Source organism: Eschrichtius robustus, chromosome 11 (genome assembly GCF_028021215.1).
Source record: "Eschrichtius robustus isolate mEscRob2 chromosome 11, mEscRob2.pri, whole genome shotgun sequence".
NCBI lineage: Eukaryota > Metazoa > Chordata > Mammalia > Artiodactyla > Eschrichtiidae > Eschrichtius > Eschrichtius robustus.
This window is the reverse complement of record NC_090834.1, coordinates 113,892,959-113,906,755: the sequence shown is the minus strand read 5'-3', so window position 1 is coordinate 113,906,755 and position 13,797 is coordinate 113,892,959. Positions and strand designations below refer to the sequence as shown.

The following is a 13,797-nucleotide window of genomic DNA, read 5'->3' as shown; positions in this document are numbered from 1 at the left end:
GAAAGCGGCGCTGCAGCCTGGGGCGGCTCGGCTCGGCTGAGGCGGCTCCTCCCCGCTCTCGCTCCCGCTCCCGCGGCCCGCGGCCCGCTCCTGCTCCGGGCCCGCCAGCCCAGGCCGCTCCCCGGGCCCGAAGATGCCGGCCGTGTCGAAGGGGGACGGGATGCGGGGCCTGGCGGTCTTCATCTCGGACATCCGCAACTGTGAGTGACCGGGAGCCGGACCCGGCCTGCGTGGGGTGGGGGCGCAGGCCGGGGTGAAGGGCTGGCCGGCGGGGGCCTTCGGGGGCTGGGGTCCGGGGCGCGGACCTGGCTGGCGGGGGTCCTGCGGCTGGGGGCTGGGGTCCGGGGCGCGGACCTGGCGGGCGGGGGTCCGGGGGTTGGGGGCTGGGGTCCGGGGCGCGGGCCTGGCGGGCGGGGGTCCGGGGCTTGGGGGCTGGGGTCCGGGGCGCGGACCTGGCGGGCGGGGGGCGGGTGGGGAGCGAGGTGAGGACCTGGCGCGGGGGCGGGGTCAGGGGTGCGGGGGTGAGGGCGGCGTTCCGCAGCCGCGCCGGGTCTGTGGCACCGCGGAGGGGCTTCTGGCGAAGGCGCCCCTCCCCAGCATGATGTCATCTCGAGCAGTCGGCCCGTCTTTCTAGCAATGGAGCATTTAACCCAGCGTTTTCCAAAACAGCGTGGCTTTTCCCTGGGAATGGGACTAGCGAAACCCGCGTCTTGCCGAGGAAGCAGCTAGCTCCTTGACCCGGGTTCTGGCGGCTTATTAGGCCCTGATTAAAATGACTCGTTCCCGAGGGAATCTGGACACCGGGCGGTGGGGGGTTGGGATGGCTTAGGGGAACTGCTCCTCTGCCCGCCGTCTTCCATCAGGGCCAGGGTTCTTAGCGATATGTGTCCCCTCGGAGTGGAAAAATCCACCCCAAAAAGTGCAACGGCCGGGAGGCCGGTGGGTGCACTGTTGGTCCACCGATACATTTGACTTTGGTGCGCAGAAACTCCTGTTGCTTTTCAGGTAGCTGTCCCCTTTATGTAGTTAAAAAGATAGACACAAAGCCAGTTTCCTGTCTGGTTTTATTTCTTGTTTGTTATCCACCAGACGTTTGCGGATTTCAACACCTGAGGTTTCGGTATGTTTTAAAGAATGCTTGTGACTTCATCTACTGGTAAATGCTGTTGTCCTGAACCCTCCCTTGATCCCGTCACCTCCTTAGACTGGGATGGAGGACCCAGACTGTGGAAGGTTAAATTTTCTGTCCCTTCCCTTTCTCTGCAAGAAATCAGTGTGGAAACACACCCTGAGGTCTGTGGTTTTACAAGTCGGGCAGTATCCTTTTTCTCTTTCTTTGCTGTGTAATGTGATTTCATAGACAATAATATTCGTAATCGTAATGCGTCTTGGAAAGCTAATTGTGGGTGTGCTACTGCTTCAGGAGACCCCTTGGGCCAAAGCTTAGCCGCCGTAAATTAGCCATCACATCTGTCCTTCCATTTTGGAAGAAAACTGCATTGGGCAGGTCACTGAGATTGAAACCCATTTTCTTGGACAAGTGATCATCTACGAACTAGATGTGTTCTGTGCTGGGTCTGCCACATAGCGGAGACTTGGCTGTGGACTGAGTGTAGACAGACTGTCCCCACCCCGCACGGTGGCATTTGGGGCTGGTCACTTGCTGTGCGGTGCTGTCCTGTGCTTTGCAGCACCCCTGGCCTCTGCCGCCTAAATGCTTCAGTTGTGACAACCAAAAGTGTTTCCCGCTGTTACCCTGCAGGGCACAACCCCTGCCCCCCCCCCACGCCCACCCTGAGTCCCTGGCGTAGACCCGTGAATAAGACAGTGTCTTCCTTGACGGAGCATCTGTAAGAAGAAGATGCGCCTAATCCTTCGAAGGGCGCGGGTGGGCGGCAGGGTTCTGTTCAGTACGGCCCCCTCCTCAGAGCCAGCTTTCCTCGCCGTCCTGTTACCCCCTTGTCGGCCGCGGCGCTGTCCTCTCCCCTCAGAGCAGCGTCAGCAGTTTGTGGCCCCGTGGCCCGCAGTGGAAGCCCCACGGGGTGGGGGCCACGTCTGTCCGGCCCACCACGGTGCTCCCCCCAGCTGGCAGTGTCTGGAGTGAGACGGCACCCGGTGGATGAGGAGACAGCGCCCATCTGGGGCCTGCACTGGCTGAAGGGCATCGCGGGCCGAGGCCGGGCGGCGGGCACACAGCGGGGAGGAGGAGCAGGTCTGACTGGGAGATGGGATCGGACGGCGAGCCCTGGCTGGAGCTGCCCCGAGCCGAGCCCTTAGTAGCAGGGAGAGGGGTCCCTGCTGCCCCCTGCCCGGCTGGCTCTGCTTTCTTGTGTGAGGGTGAGCCAGGTGGCCGGGCTCTGTGGGGAGAGGGCAGCCGGGGCCACGGCCACGGAGCTCGGTCTCCTCCACTGACACGGACGGGTGGATTTGGAGCTGAAGTATCACTGAAGCGTTTCAGCCCTAAAATCGCAGCTCCCTTTTCCCTTTCTGCACAGCGTAGTCTCTTGAATGTCCGCCTTAGGAGCGAGCTCTGCCTCGGGTTGTGCCTCACTTTGGGATCCGCTTCAGTGGACGGGCTTGTGTGCTGCGCCTCTTTGCGCTGGTGGCCGTGATTGTGCTCCAGGATTTGAGGGGTGCCCGTGTCCTCGTGTTCCGTGGAGCTTTGTGGCTCAGGTAGCGAACCAATTCCGTGCCCCAAAAATTAACTTGGGGACTTCCCTGGTGGCACAGTGGTTGAGAGTCTGCCTGCCAATGCAGGGGACACGGGTTCGAGCCCTGGTCCGGGAAGATCCCACATGCCGCAGAGCAACTAAGCCTGTGAGCCACAACTACTGAGCCCGTGTGCTGCAACTACTGAAGCCTGCGCGCCTAGAGCCTGTGCTCCACAGCAAGAGCAGCCACCACAGTGAGAAGCCCGCGCACCGCAACGGAGGAGTAGCCTCCGCTTACTGCAACTAGAGAAAGCCCGTGCACAGCAACGAAGACCCAACGCAGCCAAAAAAAAAAAAAAAAAAATTAAGGTTCATTTTACTCTTGTCTGTACATTTAAAAAATGCTGACTTTTTGAAAAAATTGCTCTTCTTGCATGTTTTCTTTTGCACTCTTCTGCATAATTTACATTCCTTAGAAACCGATTTAGGAAGTAAGTGGCGAGGCTCCTGGGAGGGACGGACCACCAGGCTGGGGGAGGAAGGAAGGCTTTGGTCTGGTTGAACGTTTCTGCTAAGGCTGGTGGTTGCTGCTTCTAGGAAATACCTGTGTATTCTTCCCTGTGTTTCCCTTCTGGCTCTTCTGAAGGGGTGGGGGGGGGGTCACTCTGCTTCTCTTACGAGACGTTGAAATGTCCTGGTGATAAGTGTTCTCATGCCACATACTCAGCATTACTTTTCTTTCCTCTTAAAATGATTTTCGCTCTGTTTTTTTTGGCACCGACACGTGTCAGGATTTTGTAGTTGCGGAATTATTGGAAAGGCTGTCTTTGTGGGATTAAAAGGCATTTCTGGGCTTTAAAAAAATCGAATAGAGTCAGACCCGAGGGTAAGATTCAGGAGTGCCGTGGGGAAAGGCGTTTTGCATTATTGTGACCAGAGAGAGGGGCTCTGGCGGGAGCTCTGAGCAGGAGGGGCTCTGTGTTCCTTGAATGTCACTTGCAGGTTCTTGGGCGCAAGGCCGGCCTCCCAGAGCTCAGATTTCAAAACTTCTAAGCCGCCAAGGGTGGAAAGTCTTTTTGTGAGTCTGTGGCAGACTTGTCTGGCGCTGTGCTGCCATGAAGCTGTGGGGTCCCTTCCCTGTGAGCTGGCCTCCGGGACACCCTGGGGGCCCACGGTCACATGCTGTGCTTCCTCCGAAAGGCTGAGTGGTTCTGAGTTCTGGGACAAGGTGGGCCTCAGGTTTTGGATAATGGGTGGCATCTGGGCTTGTTGTGGAAATGCTGCTGGGGTTCCGAGAAATGGAGCACGCAGCCCTGGTCTCCTGAGGTGCTTGCAGACAGATGGACAGACAGGGTGGGAGGTGAGTTCCCGCCAGCACGTCCGTGTGTATCGAGCACCTCCTGTGCTCAGGACTCCCGCGACAGGCACGCGCCCCTCCCGTCCTGCCCCTCCCTCTGGTCAGCGCTGGCGTTGGACACGGACGCCGCATGGGGAGCTAGAACGTCAGTGGCTTCTGTCAGCCTCTGGCGGCTGCAGCGCGGAGTAAGTTAAATGACTTCGCTGCCAGCTCAGCACGGTGAACGGGATGGTACTCACTGGGAAACAGAAATGAGCAATTTCCGCTAGGCCACGTGACGCCTACAACGTCGGATTACAAAACTGTATTTACTGATTTTGGCGTTTTTCCTCTTCAGAATCATCCTGACTTTGGTATGAAGGTTGGCACAGTTGAAACGTGTCATTTTATTAGGAGGAGAATTGAGGGATAGGTTCCAGTGGGCATTCCCTCGTGGAGGTGGGAGCTGAGGCTGTGTGAAGAGATCAGCTCTCGCCCTCTGTGCTGGAGAGAGGGTCGTAAGGGTTCAGCCAAGGTGCGTCAAATAAAGACCACGTAAGGAGGAAGTGGCCCTGTTTTAAAACGGTGCCTTGGAGACCGACTTGGGAAGAGGACCTAGAAGGGTATGGGGATGGCGCTGTGGGGTGCCAGCAAGGGAGAGGCGAGGCCCAGCCTTGCCCCAGGCGCCGTCACTGCCCATGGGGCACCCCCTCTACGCAGCACCTAGATGCGGCGAGGGAAGCGGGGCCACCGAGGCTTCTGCGGGAGCCGCCAGCGGGGACGGCGGGAGACACACAGCTGTGGGGTGGGCCCGTGGTCTGGCCCTTGCAGTTTGTGTGAGTCCGGGTGCTACGGATTTAAGGAGGGCAGTGACGCGCCTGCAGCTGCCCTGTGCCCAAGAAGGAGAGGAGCCCCTTTGCAGGGAGGCTGACACCCTCTTCCCTGGCGCGGTTCTGGCCCCGTGTAGCTCCCTTCGCCTCCTGGCACCTCAGGAAACAGGGAGTGGCTGGCTGACTGCTGGATGTGTTCATTAAGGCGGAAACTTCTGGCCAGTGGTTTGGGTCAGATCCTGATGCTGTCCCTTTTTCTTTCTCACTTTTGCAAATTGTGGCCCTAGACAGCCTGGAGTCTTCATTTTGCCCGACATTTAAACCCAGTGAGGGAACTCCCTGGCGGTCCAGTGCTTTCACTGCCGAGGGCCCAGGTTTGATCCCTGGTCGGGGAACTAAGATCCTGCAAGCCATGCAGCGCGGCCAGAACAAACAAACAGACAAACAAAAAAACCCCAGTGAGACTTGCAGTGGTTTTGCGTTCAGCCCTCTCCTTGTATTCGGGATGTTTCCCGTGTGCGGTTCTTTCCACCTACCCCCATCTGCAGGATTGCTTAAAAGTGTGGAGACCAGAATCCAAATTGGGTTGCTTGGCTTGTATTTTGCATTGCAAGGTCTTTTTTTTTTTTTTCCCTTTAAAATCCTTTCTGATGGCAACAGAAGGGTGTCGTGAGGTTTAGTTATTCAGTGTACTTACAGCACCTTGAGCTCCTTAGGGCGGGCAGTGCTGTGTGGGGATTTGTGTTTTGCTTTTTCTGTGGCCGGCCTTCCTTTGTGTGATGGGGTTCAGAGGGCAATTATGTGTTTCTATTGCAGTTTAAACAGCATTGAAAAAGGGCACTATGTTGATGTTGAATAGTTTTTTTAAAGCACAGTAGGAAAAATAGAGCAAGAAAATGAGTATTTTGGAATACTTTTAGATTGCATTTATTGCTATTGAAAAATACAGTTCAGTAGCTTTTTTGGGGGGGAGGGAGTCTTGTACAGTACAACCAGATCAGAACCTTCTTTTGAACCTCACTGTGCCTGTGAGAGCGAGCGTCTCTGGGGATGGAGCGCGTGCTGACTTGGGCCAAGTAGTCTGCATAAGCCCTCCTTCCCTGGAGCACATTTCTCACAGTCTCAGGGACTTCTGTCAGTTAGCTGGCAGCTTCTGTTCAGTTCATTCCTGGGTTCAAACTTGCGTCGCCTCATTACTTTACTACAGTTTGAGTCGTCCTTGCCTGGAGTTGCACAGCCAGCTTTCCCAGCACTGAGAACGTGGAGGAAGAGGGAGGTGGGAGGGTGATTGTCTGAGGGTCCGTTGGTGCTGAGTCGTTCAGTTCCCGAGGCTTGGCTTTTCTGAGGTTGTCGTCCATGGGGTGGGGCCGTAGGTCCCTTGCGTCTGTGGCTTCCTGAACTGTCTTACGGGAAAGCTGGTCACAGAGGGAGGAGATGCTCTTTTGTAGGAGCTGACGTCTGTCTGATGTGCGTTCTCTGATGTAGCATTTGCTGTAGATCTAATATAAATCTGCTTTATAACTAGCCAAGGAAACATTGTTTTTCATATTATGTTCTTGTTGTTTTGCTATAATTTGATACAACCCCAAGAGTGAAGGGTGTTTTGAAGGTGTGTATTTCAAAATTTATCTCTTTATTTTTCTGGATTCTATTTTTTGACATAATTGTTTAATTCATTCATTCATTTGAGAAATCTTTTGGGTGCCCATTGTGTGCGGGCATTATTCTAGGCACCGGGGATTCAGTGCTTAACCAAATGGACAAAATCTCTGTACTTTAAGAAACTTAAATTCTTGTGAGAGTAGACAGACAGAATAAATGACAAGATGGGTTTTTCTCATCTATTTTGTCTGTCTGCTCTCACAAGAATGTGCATTCTAGCCTCCTGTGCCCGTCTCCTCACTTCAGTGACACCTCTGGGCTCCATTTGGGTCCCCTGTCCCCAGGCAGTGAGCCGGGCAGTCGTAGGCTCCTCTTGTTTGTTTCCTGACTCTCAGTGACCGCTGTTTTCCATAGTCTGTTGTCCAGTGTCTGAAAGCTACTGTTTCATATAATTTTGTTCAGGTTTTTAGTTGCCTAAGGTGGGAGGGTAAATCCTATCCCTGTTTCTGGCCAGTAGGTTTTGGGGAGTTAGACAGCCAAGACTGGAATTCAGAGGCAAGGTCTGGGCTAGAGGTAAGACCACGGCTGCATTGTTTATAGGTGGCTTTTGATACCAGGAGACTGGGAAGCTGACCTGGGAAGCTGACCGAGGGGGTGGAAATCATCACAAGCGCTTTACCTTTGTTTACACATCTGATCTTCATGATGATACTGTACAGCAGGCACTGAGTTCCTTCCTGTTTTACGGAGGAGGGAGCCGAGGCCCGGGAGCCCAGGGCCCTGTCTCTGGAGTGGTTGCGCGAGGACCCAGACCCAAGCTGCTGGGCTCCAGGTCTTTCCCCTGAACCACAGTGCTGGGCCAGCTCTCCAGGCGGACGGCCAGAGCTCCCGACGTGCCAGCCCTAAGCAGCTGGGCAGCCTGGGCCAGTGAGGAGGGCTGGTCAGGCGGGTCACAGGAGAGAACTGAGCAGGGCTGAGCCCGACGGGGTGGTTTACAGGAGAAGAATTGGGAAACTAGAGTCTCAGGTCTCTCGGAGCTTTGCTGTAAAGAGGTGGTGACGCAGAGGGTAGAGGGCAGGTTGGCCCCTGTTGCAGCCCTGACACAGGAGCACGCTTTTAGCAGCGTCCAGCAGCACTCCTGTAACATCTCGTGTTCTGTGGATCAGAAGTGGGCACGGCCTGGCAGCACGGTGCTCTGCCTGTCTCCCAGGCTGAAACCAGGGCCCCTTCTGGAGACTCTGTGGGTGACGCTGCTTGCACTCGGGCCCCACATGCCTTCTCTCGCGGCCCCTCCCCGGGCCCCTTGGGGGAGTCCCTCTCCAGATTTGGCTCTCCGTGACCTCTCCCTCCAGGCGGGGGGAGCCTCTGCTCGGAGGGCTCTTGCGATTAGACTGGGCTGCTTGCGTGGGCTGGCTCATTCCCCAGCCTTAGTGACATCTGCGGAGTTCCTTTTGCCCTGCAAGGTAACTCACGGGATCCTAGTACTGTGTGGGTGTCTTTGGGGGGGCATTCTTCCCATCACAGTGGGGTCAGGAACGCTTTTTTAAGATTAATTCATTTGCTCAGCAAATTACTGGGTTCCTATTTTACACAGGGAGCAAAAAAACAGATAAGAGTGCTCCCATGTGGCTTACGTTCTAGTGAGGTAGACATAAGGTAAATAAGTGTAACGTACAGTGCATCACATACTATATTAAAGGGAAAATAAAGGGAAAAATAAAGGGGGGTTGCAATTCAGATAGAGAAGCTGAGGGTCAGGTGTCCCTGGGGTGCTGGTGGGCAGGTGGGGAGGCCACAGGGGCTGGACTTCAGAGCCGGGGGATGGGGAGAGGCGCGTGGTGCGGATCTCGGAGCCGGTTAGGAGAACTCTGGCTTTCACCCTGTGTGCCAGGCCGAGCCAGTGCAGGGTGAGCAGAGGCGGGACTTACCTCTGGGGAGAACTCCTGACTGCTGGGTTGAGAAGAGCAGGGGAGACCGGTTAGGAGGCTCTGAACCAGGTGAGAAAGGTGAGGACCTGCTAGGAGGTGGGAGGTAGACCGTGTTTGTTGGCTGATGGGAATGACAGGGGCCAGGGGGAAAGTGGAGAGGCAGAGAGCGGCAGAGGTGCAGGGGGCGGTGGTGCTGGTGAGGGACCAGGTGCCCCAGCCACCAGTGATGGGGGAGGGAGGAGGTGTCGGAGGAGAAGCTGTGAGGGGGCCCCTGGGAAGAGCTGGCAGGGCCTCCCTGGGCTTCACATGTGAGGCCAGCCCAGCAGAGCTGGGGGTGTGTCACCAGGCACGCTCACATCTCCAGGCTCACCTGCCAGTTGACCATGCATTGGATTCAGCAGGGAGGGGTTTGGCCAGCAAGTGCTTAGATGGAGAAGGAGGGTTGGGACTTGGTTTATGTGATGGGATTGAGGCTGGTAAGAGGGGTTGAGGACGGGGAGAGGGACAGAGAGAGAGTGGGTCGTAAGTCCTGGGGGCGGGGCAGTGGGGTTCAGAGTTTGCTTACCTGATGTAGTGAGCTGAAAGGATGGGCCCGTGGGGTCCCTGCAGTGGAGCGTGGGGAGGGTGACTGTTGGAGCGGTGGCTCTGGCGGGACCAGATCTTCTGAGGAGCCAAGATCAGGGCTGGCGGGTTTGGGGGGGGTCATTCATCTTGGTATGGCAGGGAGAGGGGTAGGGTTATAGTAAGTACTTGGGCAGGTCTTCCGAATTATATTCATTTTTGCTGTTTTCTTGTCCTCAATTAAATGTTTAAAAAAATGAAAAAAATTAAAATCAAGAATGTAGTTTAAGAAGTTAATTATAAAACACTTGACCCTCACCTCATTCCCCCATTCCTAACCTCTGAGTCAATTATTTTCATTTTTATCCATCTCTTCTAATATTTACTTTAAAAAATGTGATTATTCTAAATTACATACCATTCATGGGTGTTTTTCCCCATTTAGTCATTATTTATTAACCTCTTACTGTGGAAGATGAGGATTTAACTTACCTAAGCTTTCCTTTTCCCATTCTCTAGTAGGTCACAATATTTTATCTAATTAATCTGTAACATTTAATTAATGTCTGAAAATATTCTTCTTAGCTGAGAATAATGGTTTGACTTTTTTTAATTGAACTATATTTGATTTACAGTGTTGTGTTAATTTCTGCTATACAGCAAAGTGACTCCGTTATACATATGTATTCTTTTTCATATTCTTTTCCATTATGGTTTATTACAGGATATTGAATATAGTTCCCTGGGCTATACAGTAGGCCCTTGGTGTTTATTCATTCTATATATAATAGTTTGCATCTGCTAATCCCAAACTCCCAATCCATCCCTCCCCAACCCCCTGCCTCTTGGCAACCGCAAGTCTGTTCTTTTTGTGACTCTGTTTCGTAAATAAGTTCATTTGCGTCGTATTTTAGGTTCCAAATATAAGTGATATCATACGGTATTTGTCTTTCTCTTTTTATTTCACTTAGTATGATAATCTCTAGTTGCATCCATGTTGCTGCAAGTGGCATTATTTCATTCTTTTTTATAGCTGAGTAGTATTCCATTGTGTATATGTATACACACCATCGTCTTTATCTAATGGGTCAACTCTTAATTTGTTTGGCGTTAGCTCTTGCCCTTTTTTTTTTTTTTCCTGGCTGGGCCACGCGGCTTATGGGATCTTAGTTTCCCAACCAGGGATTGAACCCAGGCCCTCCGCAGTAAGAACACAGAGTCCTAACCGCTGGACCACCAGGGAAGTCCCTGACTTTGCTTACCTTTTAACGCACCCATTGCTCTTCAGCCCCAAGCTTTCGGACACGACTGTAAGATCCCCCTTAATGTGATTGGACACAGCAGGTGGCCTCTCAGCCCCTCCTTCCCCTGGCGGGAACGCCCTTCCTGAGTGGTCAGTTCTCTTGTCTTCTGGACAGGTCGTTGTTGCTCACACTGTCCTCTGGGGCCTTCCCTTCACATAGTCCTGAGGGTTTTGTCTCTGGCTGAACTCCTGTTTTTTTGGAGTCTGCCTGTCTGTCCTCTGGGCTTGTGCTGGTTTGCACTCGATTTGGTGGTGCACATCTTTTGTGCACGTGAGAAAGAGTGCATAGGAGGTAAAATGGTTTTGAGGTTTTGCGTTTTTGAAAAAACAAAAGCATTTTTTACCTTCATACTTAATTGAGAATTTGGCTTGGGTAGAATTCTAGACTGGAAATAACTTTTCCTCAGTTTTGAAGGCATAGCTCTACTCTTAGTTCTTAGTGGTTTGGAATGTTAACATGCTGTGCCCAGGTATGGCGTTCAGTGGCTTTACTCATTCTGGAAATTCATGTCCTTCGGGTTTGGGGAAATGTTTTTGTTTTATTTCTTTGATAATTTCTTTTCACTTTCTCCTTTTTCAGTAATCCTCTAATAATAGTTGAAATGTGGACCTCTTGGCTTACATTTTCTTACTCTTTTATCTCTCGTCTTCCATTTCTTTGTCTTTGTGGTATTCTTTTTTCTGTGACTCTAGCCCTTTTGAATTTTTCTTTCTCCTATCACTTTTACAATTTGAGGGCTTTCTTTTTTTTTTTATTGAACTATAGTTGATTTACAATGTTGTGTTAGTTTCTGGTGTACAGCAAAGTGATTCAGTTATACGTATATATTCTTTTTCATATTCTTCTCCATCATAGGTTATTACAAGATATTGAATATAGTTCCCTGTGCTATACAGTAGGACCTTGTTGTTTATCTATTTTTGTATACAGTAGTTTGTATCTGCTAATCCCAGACTCCTAATTTATCCCCCCTCTTCCTGCCCTTCCCCTTTGGTAATTGTAAGTCTGTTCTCTATGTCTGTGAGTCTTTTTTTTTTGTAAATAAGTTCATTTGTATCATATTTTAGATTCCACATATAAGTGATGCCATGTGATATTTGTCTTTGTCTGACTTACTTCACTTAGTATGATCATCTCTTAGTCTGTCCATGTTGTTGCAAATGGCATTATTTCACTCTTTTTCATGGCTGAGTAGTATTCCATTGTATATATGTACCATATGTATACCCATTCCTCTGTCGATGGACACTTAGGTTATTTCCATGTCTTGGCTGTTGTAAACAGAGCTGCTATGAACATTGGGGTGCATGTGTCTTTTTTTTTTTTTTTAAATATAAATTTATTTATTTATTTATTTTTGACTGTGTTGGGTCTTCTTTGCTGCGCGCGGGCTTTCTCTAGTTGCGGCGAGCAGGGGCTACTCTTCATTGCAGTGCGCGGGCTTCTCACTGCGGTGGCTTCTCGTTGCAGAGCACGGGCTCTAGGCGCACGGGCTTCAGTAGTTGTGGCACATGTGCTTAGTAGTTGTGGCTCGTGGGCTCTAGGGCACAGGCTCAGTAGTTGTGGTGCATGCACTTAGTTGCTCCACAGCATGTGGGATCTTCCCCGACCAGGGCTCGAACCCATGTCCCCTGCATTGGCAGGCGGATTCTTAACCACTGTGCCACTGGGGAAGCCCTGCATGTGTCTTTTTGAATTAGAGTTTTCTCTGGGTGTATGCCCAGGAGTGCGATTGCTGGGTCATGTGATAGCTGTTCTCCATAGTGGCTGCACCAATTTACGTTCCCATCAGCAGTGGAAGAGGGTTCCCTTTGCTCCACGTTTTTTTTTTTTGGCCCCACGTGCGGCACGTGGGATCTTAATTCCTCGACCGGGGGACCAGGGATTGAACCTGTGCTCCCTGCATTGGAAGTGTGGAGTCTTAACCACCGGACCGCCAGGGAAGTCCCCCTTTTCTCCACATTTTGAGGGCTTTCTCTCTCTCTCTCTTTTTTTTTTAATTGAAGTATAGTTGATTTACAATGTTGTGTTAGTTTCAGGTGTACAGTAAAGTGATTTAGTTATACATACACATATATCTATTTTTTAAAAGATTCTTTTTCCTTATAGGTTATTACAAAATATTGGGTATAGTTCCCTGTGCTATACAGTAGGTCCTTGTTGGTTATCCATTTTATGTATAGTAGTGTGTATATGTTAATCCCAAACGCCTCATTTATCCCTCCCTGCCCCCCTGAGGGCTTTATTATTGTCTGAGTGCTCCTCTTTTGGTGGTATCTGGTTCTTAAAGCTGTGTTTTCTTTTATTTATGTAAGAGTATTGATTGTTTTGGAGTTTCCGTCTCTCCGTAGCCTCTTTACTCTGCATTCTTTTCCTGTAGGTTTGTTTTGGTCTCTGGCTCGTGCTGTGAGACCGTCCTGGACGCCTGGTGGTCAGTGTCTGTCCACTCACGTGGACCAGTGTCAGCCAGCACGGGTGGGGCTTTGGTGGAGGCCTCACTGTGTGGTGATGGGTGAGGGCTGCCAGTTTCCCGGAGGGAAGCTGCGTGGCAGCCGTGTTCTCCAGAAGAAGGTCCGGGCTCCGCTCCGGCTCGATGGGCTGAGTGAGTGTGGGGAGTCCGGCGGCCGTCGTTCCGGGTGTGGGCGTCTCGCCATTCAGGGAGTCCGTCGCTCACTCGTGTTTTCCGAGTGTGGAGCTTCACCCCAGCACGCGGTGGCGCCACCAGGCCTAGAGCTCCCGTGTTCCTGCTTTTCCAGAGGGCGGGCCTGTTGTCTTCTGCTGGGATTAGGGGTAGAGGTGGCCTGGCTCTGGGGTCCGCTGGAGGGGCCTGCGGCTCCTTACGTAGACTTCCAGGCCGCTTCCTGATAGCCGCCTCCTGAGGCACCTGGCGTCAGGTTCTGTGACGGACAAGGTTTGCTGTTTACTGGTTCCCCCTCTTGCGGGCGGCTGGGTCCCAGTCTGCTCTGTCAGGCTGAGTCAGTGAAGCACTTGGCCATCTTTCCAGTGTCCAGAGCTGTTGTGGCGACTGCTCTCGCGCTCTTGTCATACAGTTTTCTCCTTTTAAATAAGGTTTTGACTAATTTTATATGTTACACACACACACACACACACACACACACACACACACACACACACACACACACACACACACACACACACACACACACACACACACACACACACACACACACACACACACACACACCCCCCCCCAACCATGCAGACCTTCATAACCTTTGGATTTATACTTTGGATTAACCGCTCCTTGAGGGAAGGTCTTGGGAGAGAATAATTTGACTTTCTGCACTTTTACCTTCTACTTCCTAAGTGGAGCAATAATACCTTTTATTATTAAATTAATTTGGGTGGGTGGTTCTCACTATGCAGCTCGTTTGGCACAAGTTTCTAAGCAGAACTTTAAAGAGAACATGTGACTCTGTGGCACTTACTTCTTACTTGAGGAAGGCAAGCAGGGTGGGCCTTGTTCTCCGCTAACAGAACACTGCAGCCTGTACTTCTGCACACCTACTTCTTATGGTTCAGTTTATAGGACTCTGAGACCCAGAAATCAAAGCAGGGGAGATA

General features: G+C 51.8%; 1 protein-coding gene across 2 annotated transcripts in view; it reads left to right on the top strand.

Moving 5' to 3' along the window:
• Nucleotides 1-13,797, top strand: part of AP2A2 (adaptor related protein complex 2 subunit alpha 2) — a 63,810-nt gene continuing 50,013 nt past the window's right edge. For both annotated transcript variants that reach the window (XM_068556721.1, XM_068556720.1), the window contains exon 1: nt 1-200. In XM_068556721.1, coding sequence (XP_068412822.1) covers nt 134-200 — 67 coding nt within the window. In that variant the 5' untranslated portion in view covers nt 1-133. The remainder of the gene's footprint in view (nt 201-13,797) is intronic.